This window comes from Pelophylax lessonae (genome assembly GCF_965119305.1).
Source record: "Pelophylax lessonae genome assembly, chromosome: 10".
Classification (NCBI taxonomy): Eukaryota; Metazoa; Chordata; class Amphibia; order Anura; family Ranidae; genus Pelophylax; species Pelophylax lessonae.
The window spans coordinates 49,839,093-49,854,331 of NC_138777.1; the positions used below are offsets into that span (position 1 = coordinate 49,839,093).

General features: G+C 44.2%; 1 protein-coding gene across 1 annotated transcript in view; it reads left to right on the plus strand.

The window, feature by feature from the left end:
* The first annotated feature begins 430 nt into the window (after nt 1–430).
* The window catches only part of LOC309565682 (NADH-cytochrome b5 reductase 2), a 46,038-nt gene continuing 31,229 nt past the window's right edge, over nt 431–15,239 (plus strand). Inside the window, exons 1-3 of the mRNA XM_082270653.1 lie at nt 431–478; nt 7,250–7,396; nt 14,728–14,800. Coding sequence (XP_082126779.1) covers nt 476–478; nt 7,250–7,396; nt 14,728–14,800 — 223 coding nt within the window. The 5' untranslated portion in view covers nt 431–475. The remainder of the gene's footprint in view (nt 479–7,249; nt 7,397–14,727; nt 14,801–15,239) is intronic.

Here is a 15,239-nt window from a genome sequence, read left to right on the forward strand (position 1 = left end):
ATTATTAATATTATTAGGAAGAGAAAGCATTAATATTGTTACTATAGGAAGTAATATTATGTTTAATAGGAAGAGAATGCATTATTATTATTGTTACTAGTAGGAAACGATATGAATATTATTACTATTAATATTCTTTTTATTATCATTATTTATAGGAAAATATAGCATATAGGGGATTATTTGGAAGTTATATTATTAATATTAACATTATTACTAATACATATTGTTATTATTGATAGGAAGGGATAGTAGCAGACAGATTCCTCGCTGCAATCCACAAACTGTCAGTTTAGCCCCTCCCACCTGTCATTCTCCAGCACATACCGTACTATTAGAGCCCCTTTCCCCAGTGCAGGGGGTGGAGCTGGTAGTACATGGGCGGGGCAGGCAGAGGACTATAATCATGAGCCTGTTGTAGAATGTGCCTGGTGTCTTGATGTGAGAAGCACACATCTGACTGCAGCAACACACAATGGTGAGTTACTTATTAGATTTATGTCATTCAATTCTGCTTTGCCTTTTAATACTTTACCCCTTGTGATTTAACCCTTCAACTACTAATACACTGAAGACATCTCAGATCCCTGCAGTGCCATGCTGCTGTATAGTTGTAGTGCAATATGCAGATTACATGGTATTTGCTTGCTTGTAATAATATTTGTGAACATAGTACAAATAATTACATTGTTCTTTGCAGGTTGCATCCTATTTGCTAAGTGCAATATTAATTGTATTATTATATTCATAATTATTGCATGCTAATTTTTTTTATGAATGCAATACATGTTTATTTATTTGCTGCCTGCAGATGAATACTTTAAGGAAATTAATGCTTTTTAATCATTGCAATATACTGTACATGGTTACAGTTATGATCACCACAACAGAGAGCTAAAACTCTTACAATAATCTTATTATGATCAGATTTATACAATGAAACAAAATCAGTGCAGGGATTAACATATGAAGAGGGAGATCTCACTTACAGATCTCACTCACAGATCCCACAGATCTCACTCACAGATTTCACTCACAGATCCCACAGATCTCACTCACAGATCTCACTCACAGATCTCACTCACAGATCCCACTCACAGATCTCATTCACAGATCTCACTCACAGATCTCACTCACAGATCTCACTCACAGATTTCACAGATCTCACTCTTCATATGTGAATCCCTGCACTGATTTTGTTTCATTGTATGAATCTGATCATAATAAGATTGGTGTAACAGTTCCAGCGTGCTGTCAGAGGAAGAGATCTCTGTGTCCCCATCTATGTGTAACATGTTCATTGTGCATGCAGCACATGTCATGTGTGAGCGAGGGGGTGTGTCTGGTCTGATGTATAGGAAGAGAGGGGTGAGATTCTATTGGTCGCTGTCAGGTTATGAGGTGGTGTCAGACCATGGGATGGTCCGCAAACACACAGAGCTGGGGGAGGATTCCATAGATATAAAGCAGCACACAATGGTATAGCATGGATTTCACTCTCTGTGTGTGTATAATCATTACAGAGGATCGCATTAAACTCCATCACCCAGCCAGGAATGGCAGATTAGCAGGAGCACCTTTTGTCTTTTTATTTCTAAAATACACAAATCCCTCTCAGATTACTGAAAATCAGGTTTTGTAGGAATATTTTAACTGCAGAGCTGGTGCGGCTTGCGAGATCGCATGTAATTCATTACATGCGATCTCCCGTGCGGATGCGAATTCAGCCATACACTTTGTATGGCTGAATTTGCAGCGCATCCACAGCAAACACGCACAGGAGGCATTTTTTGAGCCGCCTCAGAATCGGATCGCACGGTGGTTCACACTTGTGCGATCCGATTCTGTGCGTACTGTCAGATCACACTGCGATATGCGATCAAACTGGGGGTGTCGTTAACATTTAATTGACACCCCCTGCGTATCGCATATGGCAGTGTGAACTGCCAGAGGTGCGGATGCGATGCGGGAACACGCTGTATATTCCCAGCGTTCCCGCATCGCAGAAGTGTGCAAAGAATACCTGTCACCTATTCCCTACACATTTTTTATTTGGTATTTATCTACAGAGAGCATGCAGCACAATGTTTTACATGTTTGAAATCGGTTCCCAAAACAAGTTTTTGCCATAGATACGGTGCATCTCGGAAAGTATTGCTTGACTGCTTCCCACGTTGGTGGTGGCGGTTCTACATTAAATTGCTCCCCGGGCAAGACTCCCTCCTGGCGCCCCCCCCCCCCAAAAAAAAATAACATGACAACATAACAATAAATGCAGAGTGCCACAGCATTTCCCCCAATAAATGCAGTGCCACAGCATTGCCCCCAATAAATGCAGAGTACCACAGCATTGCCCCCAATAAATGCAGAGTACCACAGCATTGCCCCCAATAAATGCAGAGTGCCACAGCATTGCCCCCTTTCAATGTAGAGATGCCAGCGTGCCACCTTTCAATGCAGAGCGCCAGCGTTCCCCCCGCGAGACCCGTCCATGCACTTACCTCACTTCTCTTCAGTTCAGTCCCCGGATTCCCCGCCTCTCCTCAGTCCTCCCGCGGCGCCTTCTCCTCACCAATGGCGTGGGGTTTGCCTTTCGGCCAATCAGGAAGCGGGAGGACCCGCTCCCTGATTGGACAGGAGGAGGATCAGTGTGACAATAGCAAATTTTCATTCGCTATTGTCACACAGTGGGCAGGCTCAGGGGGGGGGGGGGGGAGCAATGCTCTGCGCCTCGGCTCGGCTGCCTCAGTGAAATTATTCAAAGTTCCTCGGGCGGCCCGGTATCATTTGATCCACGGATCGGTACCGGTCTGCGGCCCGGGGGTTGGGGAACACTGTCATGCCTAAAACCGCCACTGACCGCAAGCATGATGCACACTTTGGTGTGTTTTTCGCAGGTTTCCTGGAATTCGAAGGTGTGAATGCAGCCTCCAAGTGTACAGTGCATCCAGAAAGTATTCACAGCGCTTCACTTTTTCCACAGTTTATGTTATAGCCTTATTCCAAAATGGATTAAATGCATTATTTTCCTCAAAATTCTACAAACAATACCCCATAATGACGTGAAAGAAGTTTTTTTGAAATTTTTGAAAATGTGTTAAAAATAAAAAATAATAAAAGTCACATGTACATAAGTATTTACAGCTTTTGTCATGACACTCCAAATTGAGCTCAGGTGCATCCTGTCTCTACTGATCGTCCTTGAGATGTTTCTACAACTTGATTGGAGTCCACCTGTGGTAAATTCAGTTGATTGGACACGATTTGGAAAGGCACACACCTTTCTATATAAGGTCAAACAGTTAACAGTGCATGTCAGAGCACAAAGCAAGCCATGAAGTCCAAGGAATTGTCTGTAGACCTCCGAGACAGGATTGTATCCACGTAAAGATCTGGGGAAAGGTGAAGAAAAATGTCTGCAGCATTGAAGGTCCCAATGAGCACAGTGGCCTCCATCACCTGTAAATGGAAGAAGTTTGGAACCACCAGGACTCTTCCTAGAGAGGGCCGACTGGCCAAACTGAGCAATCGTGGGAGAAGGGCCTTAAGTCAGGGAGATGACCAAGAACCCGATGGTCACTCTGACAGAGATCCTGCGTTTCTCTGTGGACAGAGGAGAACCTTCCAGAAGGACCACTCCACCAATCAGGCCTGTATGGTAGAGTGGCCAGACGGAAGCCACTCCTCAGTAAACATGACAGCCTGCCTGGGGTTTGCAAAAGGCACCTGAAGGACTCTCAGACCATAAAAAAAAAAAAAATTCTCTGATCTGATGAAACAAAGGTTTGGCCTGAATGGCAAGCGTCATGTCTGGAGGAAACCAGGCACCGCTCATCACCTGGCCAATACCATCCCTACAGTGAAGCATGGTGGTGGCAGCATCATGGTGTGCGGATGTTTTTCAGTGGCAGGAACTAGGAGACTAGTCAGGATTGAGAGAAAGATGAATACAGCAATGTACAGAGACATCCTTGATGAAAACCTGCTCCAGAGCGCTCTGGACCTCAGACTGGGGTAAAGGTTCATCTTCCAACAAAACCCTAAGCACACAGCTAATAGAATAAAGGAGTGGCTACGGGACAACTCTGTGAATGTCCTTGAGTGGCCCAGCCAAAGCCCAGACTTGAACCCGATTGAGAGATCTGAAAATGGCTGTGCACCGACGCTCCCCATCCAACCTGATAGAGCTTGAGAGGTCCTGCAAAGAAGAATGGAAGAAACTGCCCAAAAATAGGTGTGCCAAGCTTGTAGCATCATACTTAAAAAGACTTGAGGTGCCAAAGGTGCTTCAACAAAGTATTGTGCAAAGGCTGTGAAAACTTATGTACATGGGGTTTTTTTTTTTTTTTTAAATTTGCAAAGATTTCAAACAAACTTCTTTCACGTTGTCATTATGGGGTATTGTTTGTAGAATTATGAGGAAAATAATAAATTGAATCCATTTTGGAATAAAGCTGTAACATAACAAACTGTGGAAAGTGAAGCGCTGTGAATACTTTCCGGATGCACTGTACACTTGGAGGCTGCATGCACACCTTCGAGTTCCAGGAAACGTGCGAAAAACACACCAAGGTGTGCATCGCGCTTACAGTGCCATTATTTCTTAACCCTTAATTATTTCTTAATGCAACCACAAACGTGGGAAGCAGTCATGCGACAAAGTGCACAATGCAAAATGCAAAAACCTGCAAGGCCACTGCCAAAAAAAAGCAGGAGCACAAAATGTTGCGCAGGTGTGAATTGGGCCTGAAGTTTAGTTATGGTGATTTTACATAGTTATATTGGTCCAGCTTGGATCAATGTAAGTATGTATGTGCCATGCCTGTGGGATCCCAGTGGAAGCTTGAAATGTCTGTATTAGACACCGCTACTCCAGTGATCTTCACTTGCTTCCAGGTCCCATACTGAGTGGCTGGCCTGCTGTTTACGCAAAACAGGAGGTCGCCCATTTGGCACATGTGCCTTTCAATGAACAATTTTCTCAATGAATGCACATCCACAATGATTGGGCAATCGAAGAACACTGCACTCACTGAGAGGTTGCAAAGCATTTCACGAATGGCGCCCATGCCAAGCAACTGACCTTTTTGTGTTCAGTAAGCAGCAGCGCAGCTGCTTGGCATAAGACCCTGAAGCTTTATTTTTTATCACATTGGGGACAAAATGCTTTTTTTGGTGACAGGTTCTCTTTTTTTTTTTTTTAGACAATAGGGATCTTTTAGTTGCCTGATGTCTCACCCAGTGCCGGGACAAGGTCATCTAGCTAGAGCCCAGGGCGAACATGCCAAACTGCGCCACTCCCCCCCCTCCAGATTTCTGAGCATTATGTGTCAGAAATCCCCCCCCCCCCCACCACCAATCTGCATGCTTACCCTCTAAGCAGAAAAATTCTTCCTCCTCCCAGTACAAATACTCCTCCTGCTGAAATGCCCCCACCCCCATCCGCCAATTCCCCCCTAGCACAAATACCGCCCACCAAAAAATGAAATCACCCCTCCTAGCAAAATCCTCTACCCTCAAATTTCCCCTCCCAAGTACACATCTCCCCCCTCCAAATCCCCCCTCCCAGCACAAATCCCCCCAAAATTCCCCCTTGTAGCACAAATCCCGCCCCAAAAAGAATGTCCCTTCTTAGCACAAATAACCACAATCATCCCTTCTAGCACTATCCCCCCCCCCCCCCCCCCAAAAAAAAAAAAAAAAAAAAAAATTTCCCCTCCTCCCTCTACCATATCACCTCTTCTAGCACAACCACCCCCCCCCCCCCAATTCCCCTCTTCCAGCTCAAATCCTCTTCCCTCATCCCCCCTCCCAACACAAATCCCCCTAAATCACCTCTCCTAACACTTCTCCCCCGAATTTCCCCTCCTAGAACAATACTAACCCCCTGCTGCCCGCCAAATTCTCCCTCCCAGCACAAATCCCCTCCCCTCCCAATCTCCTTACACCTCACATGATACCACAGTGCCCACGACAGCCGCTCCCCCTGCCCACCCCTTGTCCCGGCCCTGGTCATACGGTGCACCCACTATTGCCTGTAAAGCTGCCCAATTGCTTCATTTTGACAGCCAAGAGTTGGCTAGTCAGATATAAGCTAGCCATACATTATACAATTTTCTTCTTCAATTTCCTTTAGATTTACCTTCAACTATGCAGTGTAAGGCTAGGTTCCCACCTATGCAGCTTGCTTTTGTTCTGTTCCTGCAGTGCTTTTTGCAGTGCGTTTTGTGTTTTTGCACATGTTTGTCAAGCGTTTTTTTTTTTTTTTGCCAATTTGTTGTTGGGCAGATTAAAAAACGCACTACGCGCTTATCTGCACCTTCTCCATTGAAGTCTATTGATCCAAAAACGCTCGGTTTTGCATTTAAAAAAGTCCCCGACCCTTTCCAAAAAAGCAGCAGTTGAAAAAAAAGCATAGATGTGAATGTGTCCTATAGGAAACCATGGTAAATGGACTGTAGTGCGTTTCTGCAAACAGCATTAAAATACGCATAGGTATGAACTGAGCCCAAGGGCCTGCCTGATTGCAAACAGATTGAAAGGGTTTTAGGTTTGACCTCATATTATCTGGTTTTGGTAAATGTAAATGAAAATTGTATAATGTATGACCAGCCTAAGGGTCCTTTCACACGGTCCGTTCAGTTTTTTTTTTTTGAAACAGACACGGATGCACTTTTGGAGGGTCCGTTCCGTTTATCATACCATCCGTTTGTGGATGATAAACGGACATAATGTATGTCTATGGGATTGCGGATGTCAATGGATGACACAGTCGACATCCGTTTTTGCGTCCGTTCCGTTTTTTAAATGGAAGAAAAATAGGGTTCTGTTCCGTCTCAAAAAACGGAACTGAACGGAAACGAAGCAAGTCGGATGTTAGCGGACATCCGCAATCCCATTGACATGCATTATGTCAGTTTTTCATCCGCAAACGGATAGGAGGAAAAACGGACATACGGACCCCATGTGTGAAAGGACCTGTACACACTGGTGGCAGCGAAAGTTTGAAATCCTCCGTACTCTATCCAGAAAAAAAAAAAAAATAGTTTTGGTTATGCATACATTGAAAATGTTTTGGCATTAGGCAGCATTACTAATTCTTAAATATTATACTGTACGTGTTCATATTCTTATATTTCGTATTTTGTAAGAGCGTTCATAACGGAAAAAAACCCAATAAGAGCTAAGTATAATTTTTTATATCTGCATTTTTCCCCATCCTTATGTCACAATCTCTCTTTCTTTTTAGGACTCCTTAGTGATAATAGCACTGGCTGTGGTTGTAGTGAGCACTTTATTATTCATGATTAAATCAATGGGAACACAAGCAAAGAAGGCGCCGGTCACCCTCCTGGATCCTAACACCAAGTATCCTCTTCCTCTTATTGAAAAACAGGTACAAAACATGCAACTCTTTACTGTAGTGCAATCAATAGAAACTAAATGTGATCACATAAACGTAGTGAAATTGTTAAGTCTATGCATGAAGTAGAGAATAAAATAAAAATCGCACACCTACCCCAATGCATGAGCAGGATTTTCCTCGCAACTAGGTATTCGTTCTTAGAGTAATTGAAGAGCTATTGGCTGAAAAGTTCCTGATCAGCAGACTGTACAACCTATGACAGGATATAAAGTAGGGATCGACCAATATCGTTTTTTCATTGCCGATACCGATATTTTGGTCATTGCGTATCGGTATCGGCCGATTACGGGCCGATATTTTTAAACTTTTTTTTTTTATTTTTTTTTTTTATTTGACAGGTACTCTTGTGGAGGGATCTGGGGGTCTAAAAGACCCCAAACCTCTCCTCTGCACTTAAAAGCATTCAAAACACCAAGTTTGGCAGTTTTGAATGCTGTCATTTTTTTTTATCTGGCGCCAGTACCCGGAAGTGATGTCATTGAGGTTTTTGCATGGAGACCCGATCAGAGCCAAATGCGGCATTGATCGGGTCACCGATAGGACGGGAGACCTGGGCGAGCCGCTGGAGGGGGGGGGACGTCCCCTCCCGCTCCTTGTAATGACATCCGAGTGGCTTCTCAGCTGCATCGGTTGTCATTGCAAGACAGCCAACCATCGGCTATGGACGCCGGTACCGGGGTGATGCCTCTAGCTGCAGGCATCACTCCGGTACATGCACTTTCCGAAATATCGGTGATATCGGCCACCTTGGTGGCCAATTCCGATATATCCGGGAAAGTGCAGATCGGCCCTCGATATATCGGCTTTGCCGATAATCGGTCGATCTCTAGTACAAAGGTTACGGCATTTGTGGACACTTTAAGCCCAACTCTGGGAAATTTAAAAATAATCCTTTGCTGTTGGGCTGTGCCCACTTGGCAAGAGTTTACTGCTTGTTTAGCCTAGGAGAGGGGAAAAGCGCTTTAACGTTCCTGATCCTCCACTCCCCCAGCAGATAGTGCTTCCCCTCGCTCCGGAGGTGGACTGTCCCTCGGCGTCCTCACACCATTGCAGGGCTTTAGACCTTGCATGATGACGTCAAGACCTTCTGTCCCTCTTTCCTCCTCATTTGTTCCTAATTTTGGTCTGATTTATAAAGTTGTTTATAAAATGTACTTTTTATCTTTCGAAAAGTTTTTCTCAGTACTAAACCTTTCAGCCAAATTCTAAATGGCTGCATTTGGAAATTTCAAAAGCCAGTAAAAAGGAACAGTAGTGGTAAAAAAAAAGCACTTGTGGTTTTAAATAAACATTTTTTTTGTGCATAATTCTCCTTTAAGGGGACGTGGCAGGGGGTGTGTCCTATACCTACATACAGGTGTCCCTCAATACCACCTAAAAAAGTTGGGAGGTATGGGAGCATGGGGAGAAGACGTTACCAGTCTAGCAGTGCAGGGAATCAGGGAAGGCTAGGTAAACACTGCTGTAATAGGATTTTGATCTGACTTTCAGTGCGATTATGTAGTTCTACTTGGATGCAGCTTGAATGCAAATTTGAGGTTTTAATATTGTATGGGGGCAAGATCACATTGAAATCACACAAAAGTAGTACTGGAACCTTTTAAAAAATTGCTCCATGCTGATCTGCATTGATGTGAATGGACGCCATCGAAAACAATGTAATTTCCATTGTCATGCGATTCTGTGTGGCTCAAGTCGCATCTGAAATCGCACTAGTGTGAACCAGGCCTAAGTAAATCTTCTTTTTTATGTCCACACTGGAAATAATAATCTTCAAGTTTTCTATTCTCTATAGTTTTGTAATAGTAAAACCCCATATGGAATATGCAGTTCAGTTATGGGCACCAAAAAGGATATCGGGGAATTGGAGAAAATGCAGAGAAGGGCAACTGATAAGAGGCATGGAGGAGCTTAGCTATGAGGAAAGATTAGAGGAACTGAATGTATTCTCTCTTGAGAAAAGGAGATTAAGGGGGATATGATCAACATGTATAAATACATAAGGGGTCCATATAGGGAACTTGGTGTTGAGTTATTCACTTTAAGGTCATCACAGAGGACAAGGGGGCACTCTTTATGTCTGGAGGGACAGTGCTTTATTCTCAAAATATGGAAAGGTTTCTTCACAGTAAGAACTGTGAAAATGTGGAATAAATCTATAACAAAACATAGTGTAATATAAAGAGTTCTAAGTGCAAAAAATGCAAAGCGCATTCAGTGAACTCAAAAAATACATAAGTCCATATCTGTGGCGGCCCGCCCATTGGGGGAGCAGAGGCGCCGCCCCCCATCCATGCGTCCAGCCCCCTAATCTACATGCAGGGTGCCGGACGCATGGATTCCAAGAGGCTCTAATAGGCTTCAAAAAAGGGTGCGCCCTGAGCCCACCCTGTTGTATGGCAATAGCAAATAAATATTCGCTATTGTCACACTGACTCTCCTCCCAGCCATTTAGGAAGAGTGTTGTGAGATCCCTTTCCCGATTGGCCAAAAGGAGAAGTGATCTTACTAGCCAGTGGCCAGGAAGAGGGATAAGGCACACAGCTAGAGGAGAAGCACAGGCACTCCCCGGCTCAGACAGTAGGAAGGAGGGAGGTAAGGAGGCAGGCCGTTCGGGGCGGGGGGGGGGGGGAGAATGTGTTGCCTGCCTGGGGATTGTGTTGCCTGCCTATCGACAGACCGACCGACCGTCAGGGGGTGGGGGTGCATTGGTTTGGTGTTCCAAATGTGCCTTATAGTAAATACAAGACTACAGTAGAGATGACCTCGCGGTTCGCCCGGCGGTCGGTTTGCAGCGAATTTTGTTTGTTCGCTACCCGCCAAACTTTCGGACACATGGCGTTGTTCGCGGTGGCCATAATTGTTTACATTGGGGAGAACTTTGACCCGTGACACAGCCGTCAGGTGGAACGGGACAGCCAATTGAAACATTCCAGCACATGGACAGTCCCCCTACCCTATAAAAAGACCCGATCTGGCGGCCATTTCACATTCCACTTTCTGCCAGTGTAGGGAGAGGTCTTCTGTGCTCATTAGAGAGAGTTTGCTAGACACATATAGTGCTGTGAAGATCTACAAAAGACCTTCCAGGGCTGGTATTTTTCGGTATAGGTCCAGTATCTTTTGAGCTTAGGGAGAGGTATCCTGTGGTTGCTTTAGGGGCAGTTAGAGATCGGCTGCAGTCACACAGAAATCGCTCTGTCAATGTCCACAAAAGTCATTTAAAATTCTCCAATGTTGTTATAGGGTCTATTACTGTCTCTTTACTATAGAGCCAGGTATCCTGTGGTTGCTTTAGGGTCAGTTAGAGATCGGCTGCAGTCACACACAAATTGCTCTGTTAATGTCCACAAAAGTCATGTAAAGGGCTGCAAATTTTTTGGTATTGCTGTGCAGAGCACTAAAGGGGGGGGGGGGGTAATCCACAGTATAATATACTTTGTAGAAAGCATATTATAGTGGATTAGTACTATTATTGTGCACTGTGACAGGTGTGGTGGTGAGACTGAGCGTTTCTGCAGCAACACTACACACAGTGACAAAAGCACTTATAATGTATTATAACTGGTGTGATAGACCAATTGCCCCCCCCCCCCCCAATGCCACATATTGAAGTGGGGTGTTATCTGAGTAAACTTTTTCAAGTGTATTTGTGTCATGCAACAATATTGCCTAGTTTGCTGAGTGAAGTCTGGTACACACAGCGCCAAACTCACTGGCCAATTTTTTGAACTGGTGTGCTACACCAATGCCACATATTGAAGTGGGGTGTTATTTAACAGTATAATTTTCAAACAATTTATTTCTAAAAATGGCTGATACACTTACAAACATCCATGACAGAAAAGCGTGTAGAGTATATGTTTCGGCATACGTGCCTTTTTCAAAAGATTTTTGAAAAAGGCACGTATGCCGAAACATGTTAAGAGGACTCAGTCAGCACAGCTGTTTTATATACTCTACACGCTTTTCTGTCATGGATGTTTGTAAGTGTATCAGCCGTTTTTAGAAATAAATTGTTTTAGCAATATTACGCTATATGTCCCCTATTTTTCTTTTTTGATACACCCCCCATTGTGGAAGTGGATTTCGTGATTGTTCTCATCCATTGGTGATCTACACGCTGTCCAACGTGGTCGGTGAATCTTGTGGGGACACTCCATCACTTCTTTCAAGCTTGGTTTGATTCCTATGCTATATGGCATTTGGAGTCCTATTCATTTGGTGAGCGCAATCTTTTTTATACCTTCACTGGTGTAGGGATTCAGCTGCACTATGAGTTTTTCACATATACTTTTAGCAATATTATGCTATGTGCTCCTCCTTTTGTCTTTTTGATGTACCATCTCTTGGGGAAGTGGAGTCTCCGTCTGATCCTCGTCATCAGTGATTGGCACGTTGCTCATCGCGGACGGTGAATCCTGTGGAGACACTACAATATTTCCTTCAAGCCTGTTTGACCTCTTTGCCATAAGGTATTTGGGGTCCTTTCCATTTGGTGAGCGCAATCTTATTTATACCGTTATTGGTGGAGGGATTTGCTGCACAACTTGGTCACATCATTTGCCACCACCTTTTCGTGATTGGATTATTCTTATCATTATTCTATGCACCTTATTGCTGGTTTAATTGGACTTTTTATGTTGTCGGACATTTACTTTTAGCGCTACACATTTTTCCTTTTTTTGTATTTTTTAACTCTGCTACACACAGTGACAACAGTTACTGGCCAATTATTTGTAGAACTGGCAGACTGACGGACCGGCAGACAGGGAGGAGAAGCAGGCAGAACTTGCATTGCAGAAAAGGTAGAAAGCAGACTGCAAATGTATCAGGAGCGAGCCATCAACCATGTACAGTCACATCTGGCGCTCCCAGGACGCCGGCACATGGCTCCGCGGTGTGGGCTTTTTTTAATGTGTCTGTTGCTGACACCAGTGTTGCATCTGCAGCCTTTGCAGTCAACGCATAAGTCGCGGTAAGCCCAACACTCACCTAGGGACAACCGCCTTAAGAAGGCACCTGAAATCCCATCACCAAGCCCAGTGGGAGCAAAACTGTCAGAACCCACAAAGCCACACTCCATGCTCTCACCGTCCAGCCTCTTCTCCTTCTCCTCCCCCTTCTCCTTCTCCTGTCTCCTCACAGTTGTCGAACACTCCACCTTCCATGATGCCGTCGTCACGTTTTTCTGGAAAAAGGCAGGCTTCTGTGGCTCAAATGTTGGAGCGTAAAAAAAGGTGTCCGACAGGTGTCCGACTACATCGGGTTAACGGCTCTGAGGAGTGATGAGCCCCTGGACTACAGGGTGGGCAGGCTTGACCTCTGGCCAGAGCTTGCACAATTTGCAATAGAAATGTTGGCTTGCCTCCCGTCCAGTGTCCTGTCCGAAAGGACGTTCAGCGCAGCAGCGGGGATCGTGACCGATAAGCGCACTCGCCTAGCTCCTTACAGTGTAGACTAGTACTACCTCACATTTATAAAAATTAATGAGGCATGGATCTCTGAGGAATTCAACACATGTGACCAGTAGACCAGGTTTCATCGAAATTCCTCCACCCACAACAATTCCTGGTCCTTGGCTTCACTACATACAGCGGCATAAAAGGCATTTCATGTCCATTGAATGGAAAATTTTAGGGGACTTTCAGGGCCGACAATTATTTTTTCTGTGAATGCCTAATGTACCTCCAGCCACCAAATACTAAGTTTTTTTTGCTGGCAGTTCAAACCATGTGAGCTAATTTTTGGAGCCTATACAGGCCGACACTTACGGTTCTGTGTACAGTGAACGCCTACCGTACCTCTAGCCATCAAAAACTAAGTTATTTGCTGTCAGTTCAAACCATGTGAGCTAATTTTTGGAGCCTATACAGGCCGACACTTACGGTTCTGTATCCTGTGAATGCCTACTGTACCTCTAGCCATCATATACTAAGTTCTTTGCTGTCAGTTCAAACCATGTGAGCTAATTTATGGAGCCTATACAGGCCAACACTTACAGTTCTGTGTACTGTAAACGCCTACCGTACCTCTAGCCATCAAAAACGAAGTTCTTTGCTGTCAGTTAAACCCATGTGGGCTAATTTTTGGGGCCTTTGATGGCCGACACTTACTTCTGTATCATGTGAATGCCTAATGTACCTTCAGCCACAGAAAACTATGTTCTTAGCTGTCATGTAAACCCATGTGGGCTAATTTTTGGGGCCTGGAATGGCTGACACTTACTTCTTTATCCTGTGAATGCCTAATTTTTCAGACTGGAAATGAAAAACAATGGGTCTGTAAAGGTTCCGCCAAGTTGTGGAATGGATGCGGACCCATTTTACAGATGTGTGAATGGACCCTATATGTATTAGACAATGTATTTACCAGCTGCTGTCAGTTCTGGCTGATTTATGAAAAAAATATATATATTTTTGCTGTAAAAAAAAAAAAATTTAGGGCAACTTTTTCAATTGCAATACTTCTGTTATGACATTGTCCATGCGCTGGGCCTATTTGTGCACAGCTAGTACGTCTTTTGTGGCTGCAAATATGACCTAAAGTTTTTTAAAGTTCGCCTCCCATTAAAGTCAATGGGGCCCGCCGCAAACTCGCGGTTGGCGGACTTTTGAGAAAATTTGCGGCTGGCGTTCGCGAACCGCCCCGGCCGATGTTCTTCCATCACTAGACTACAGTAGTTATGGAGTCTTCTATAACCAGTGAGCACAGTGGGGGACCAGGAGAAGTGTTAGTTTCTGAAAAGACTTTATCAGGTAATTTTCTCTGCATCAGAATCACGGGTACTGGTAGAAGTAAAGCCGGCCATAGATGGATCAAAATTTTGTTGTGTTAGCAGAAACCATCTGAATTTTGATCTACCTATGGGTGGGCACTATACCCACCAGCAGTGATCATTGTATTTTGCTGGTGGGGAAGGCTCCCCACACTCCCCGCTGGCAGAACACAATAGCGCTGGGGTAGAGATTCCCCTATCAACATTGACTGTATTAATGGGGGAATCAAGACATTTTCTTTCCTTCAACCCATGGTTAAAGGAAAGAAAATTGCATAATGTACAGTCTGCCTTAGTATTTACTAATAGTTTCTTGATCACTACAATTTTAGCTATGGGTGCTTTAGGCTGTCTCAGTACCAAGTATCATGATAAGCAGTCTTTTAAAAATCATACTGTCATCCATAGCTATGGTCCCATATGGGATCCAGAGCACTCGTAACCTACTTCTTATTACTCAGAGTAATATATTTTATTGGGGGGTTGAATTGTTTTGGTAACACATTACTTTTGCTCTTTGCAGGAAATCAGTCATGACACCAAGAAATTCCGATTTGGTCTACCATCATCAGAGCACATTTTAGGACTTCCCATAGGTAAAGATGATGATGAGATTGACTCCTTTTAAAAGGAGAAAATAACATTAATATACATGCCACAAGAGAAGTATGAACTTTATTTTTTTTTTTTTTTTAGATACATACTTACCTAGGTGGATGCTTCATCTGTACCGACTCTGACACTGAGAACTGAGCGATCTAATACCACAGATCGCTCAGTTCTCGCAGCTCCTCGAGATGACTGTCAGTTATAGCTCTCTGCACTGCCCCCTCCTCCCTCATGGAGTGCTGGGCTGTGGAGGGGCAGAAGCCGGCTATTCAGGCTCTCAGTGGCTCACTGAGATGCTGAGTTGGGTGCCAGTCTAACGGGCCACACACACTATAAGATTTTCTGAAGACTTTTTCCTTCAGATTTACCTTTTCTATGTAGTGCAAGGGCCTGCCAGATTGCATACAAATTGTAAGTGTTTAGGTT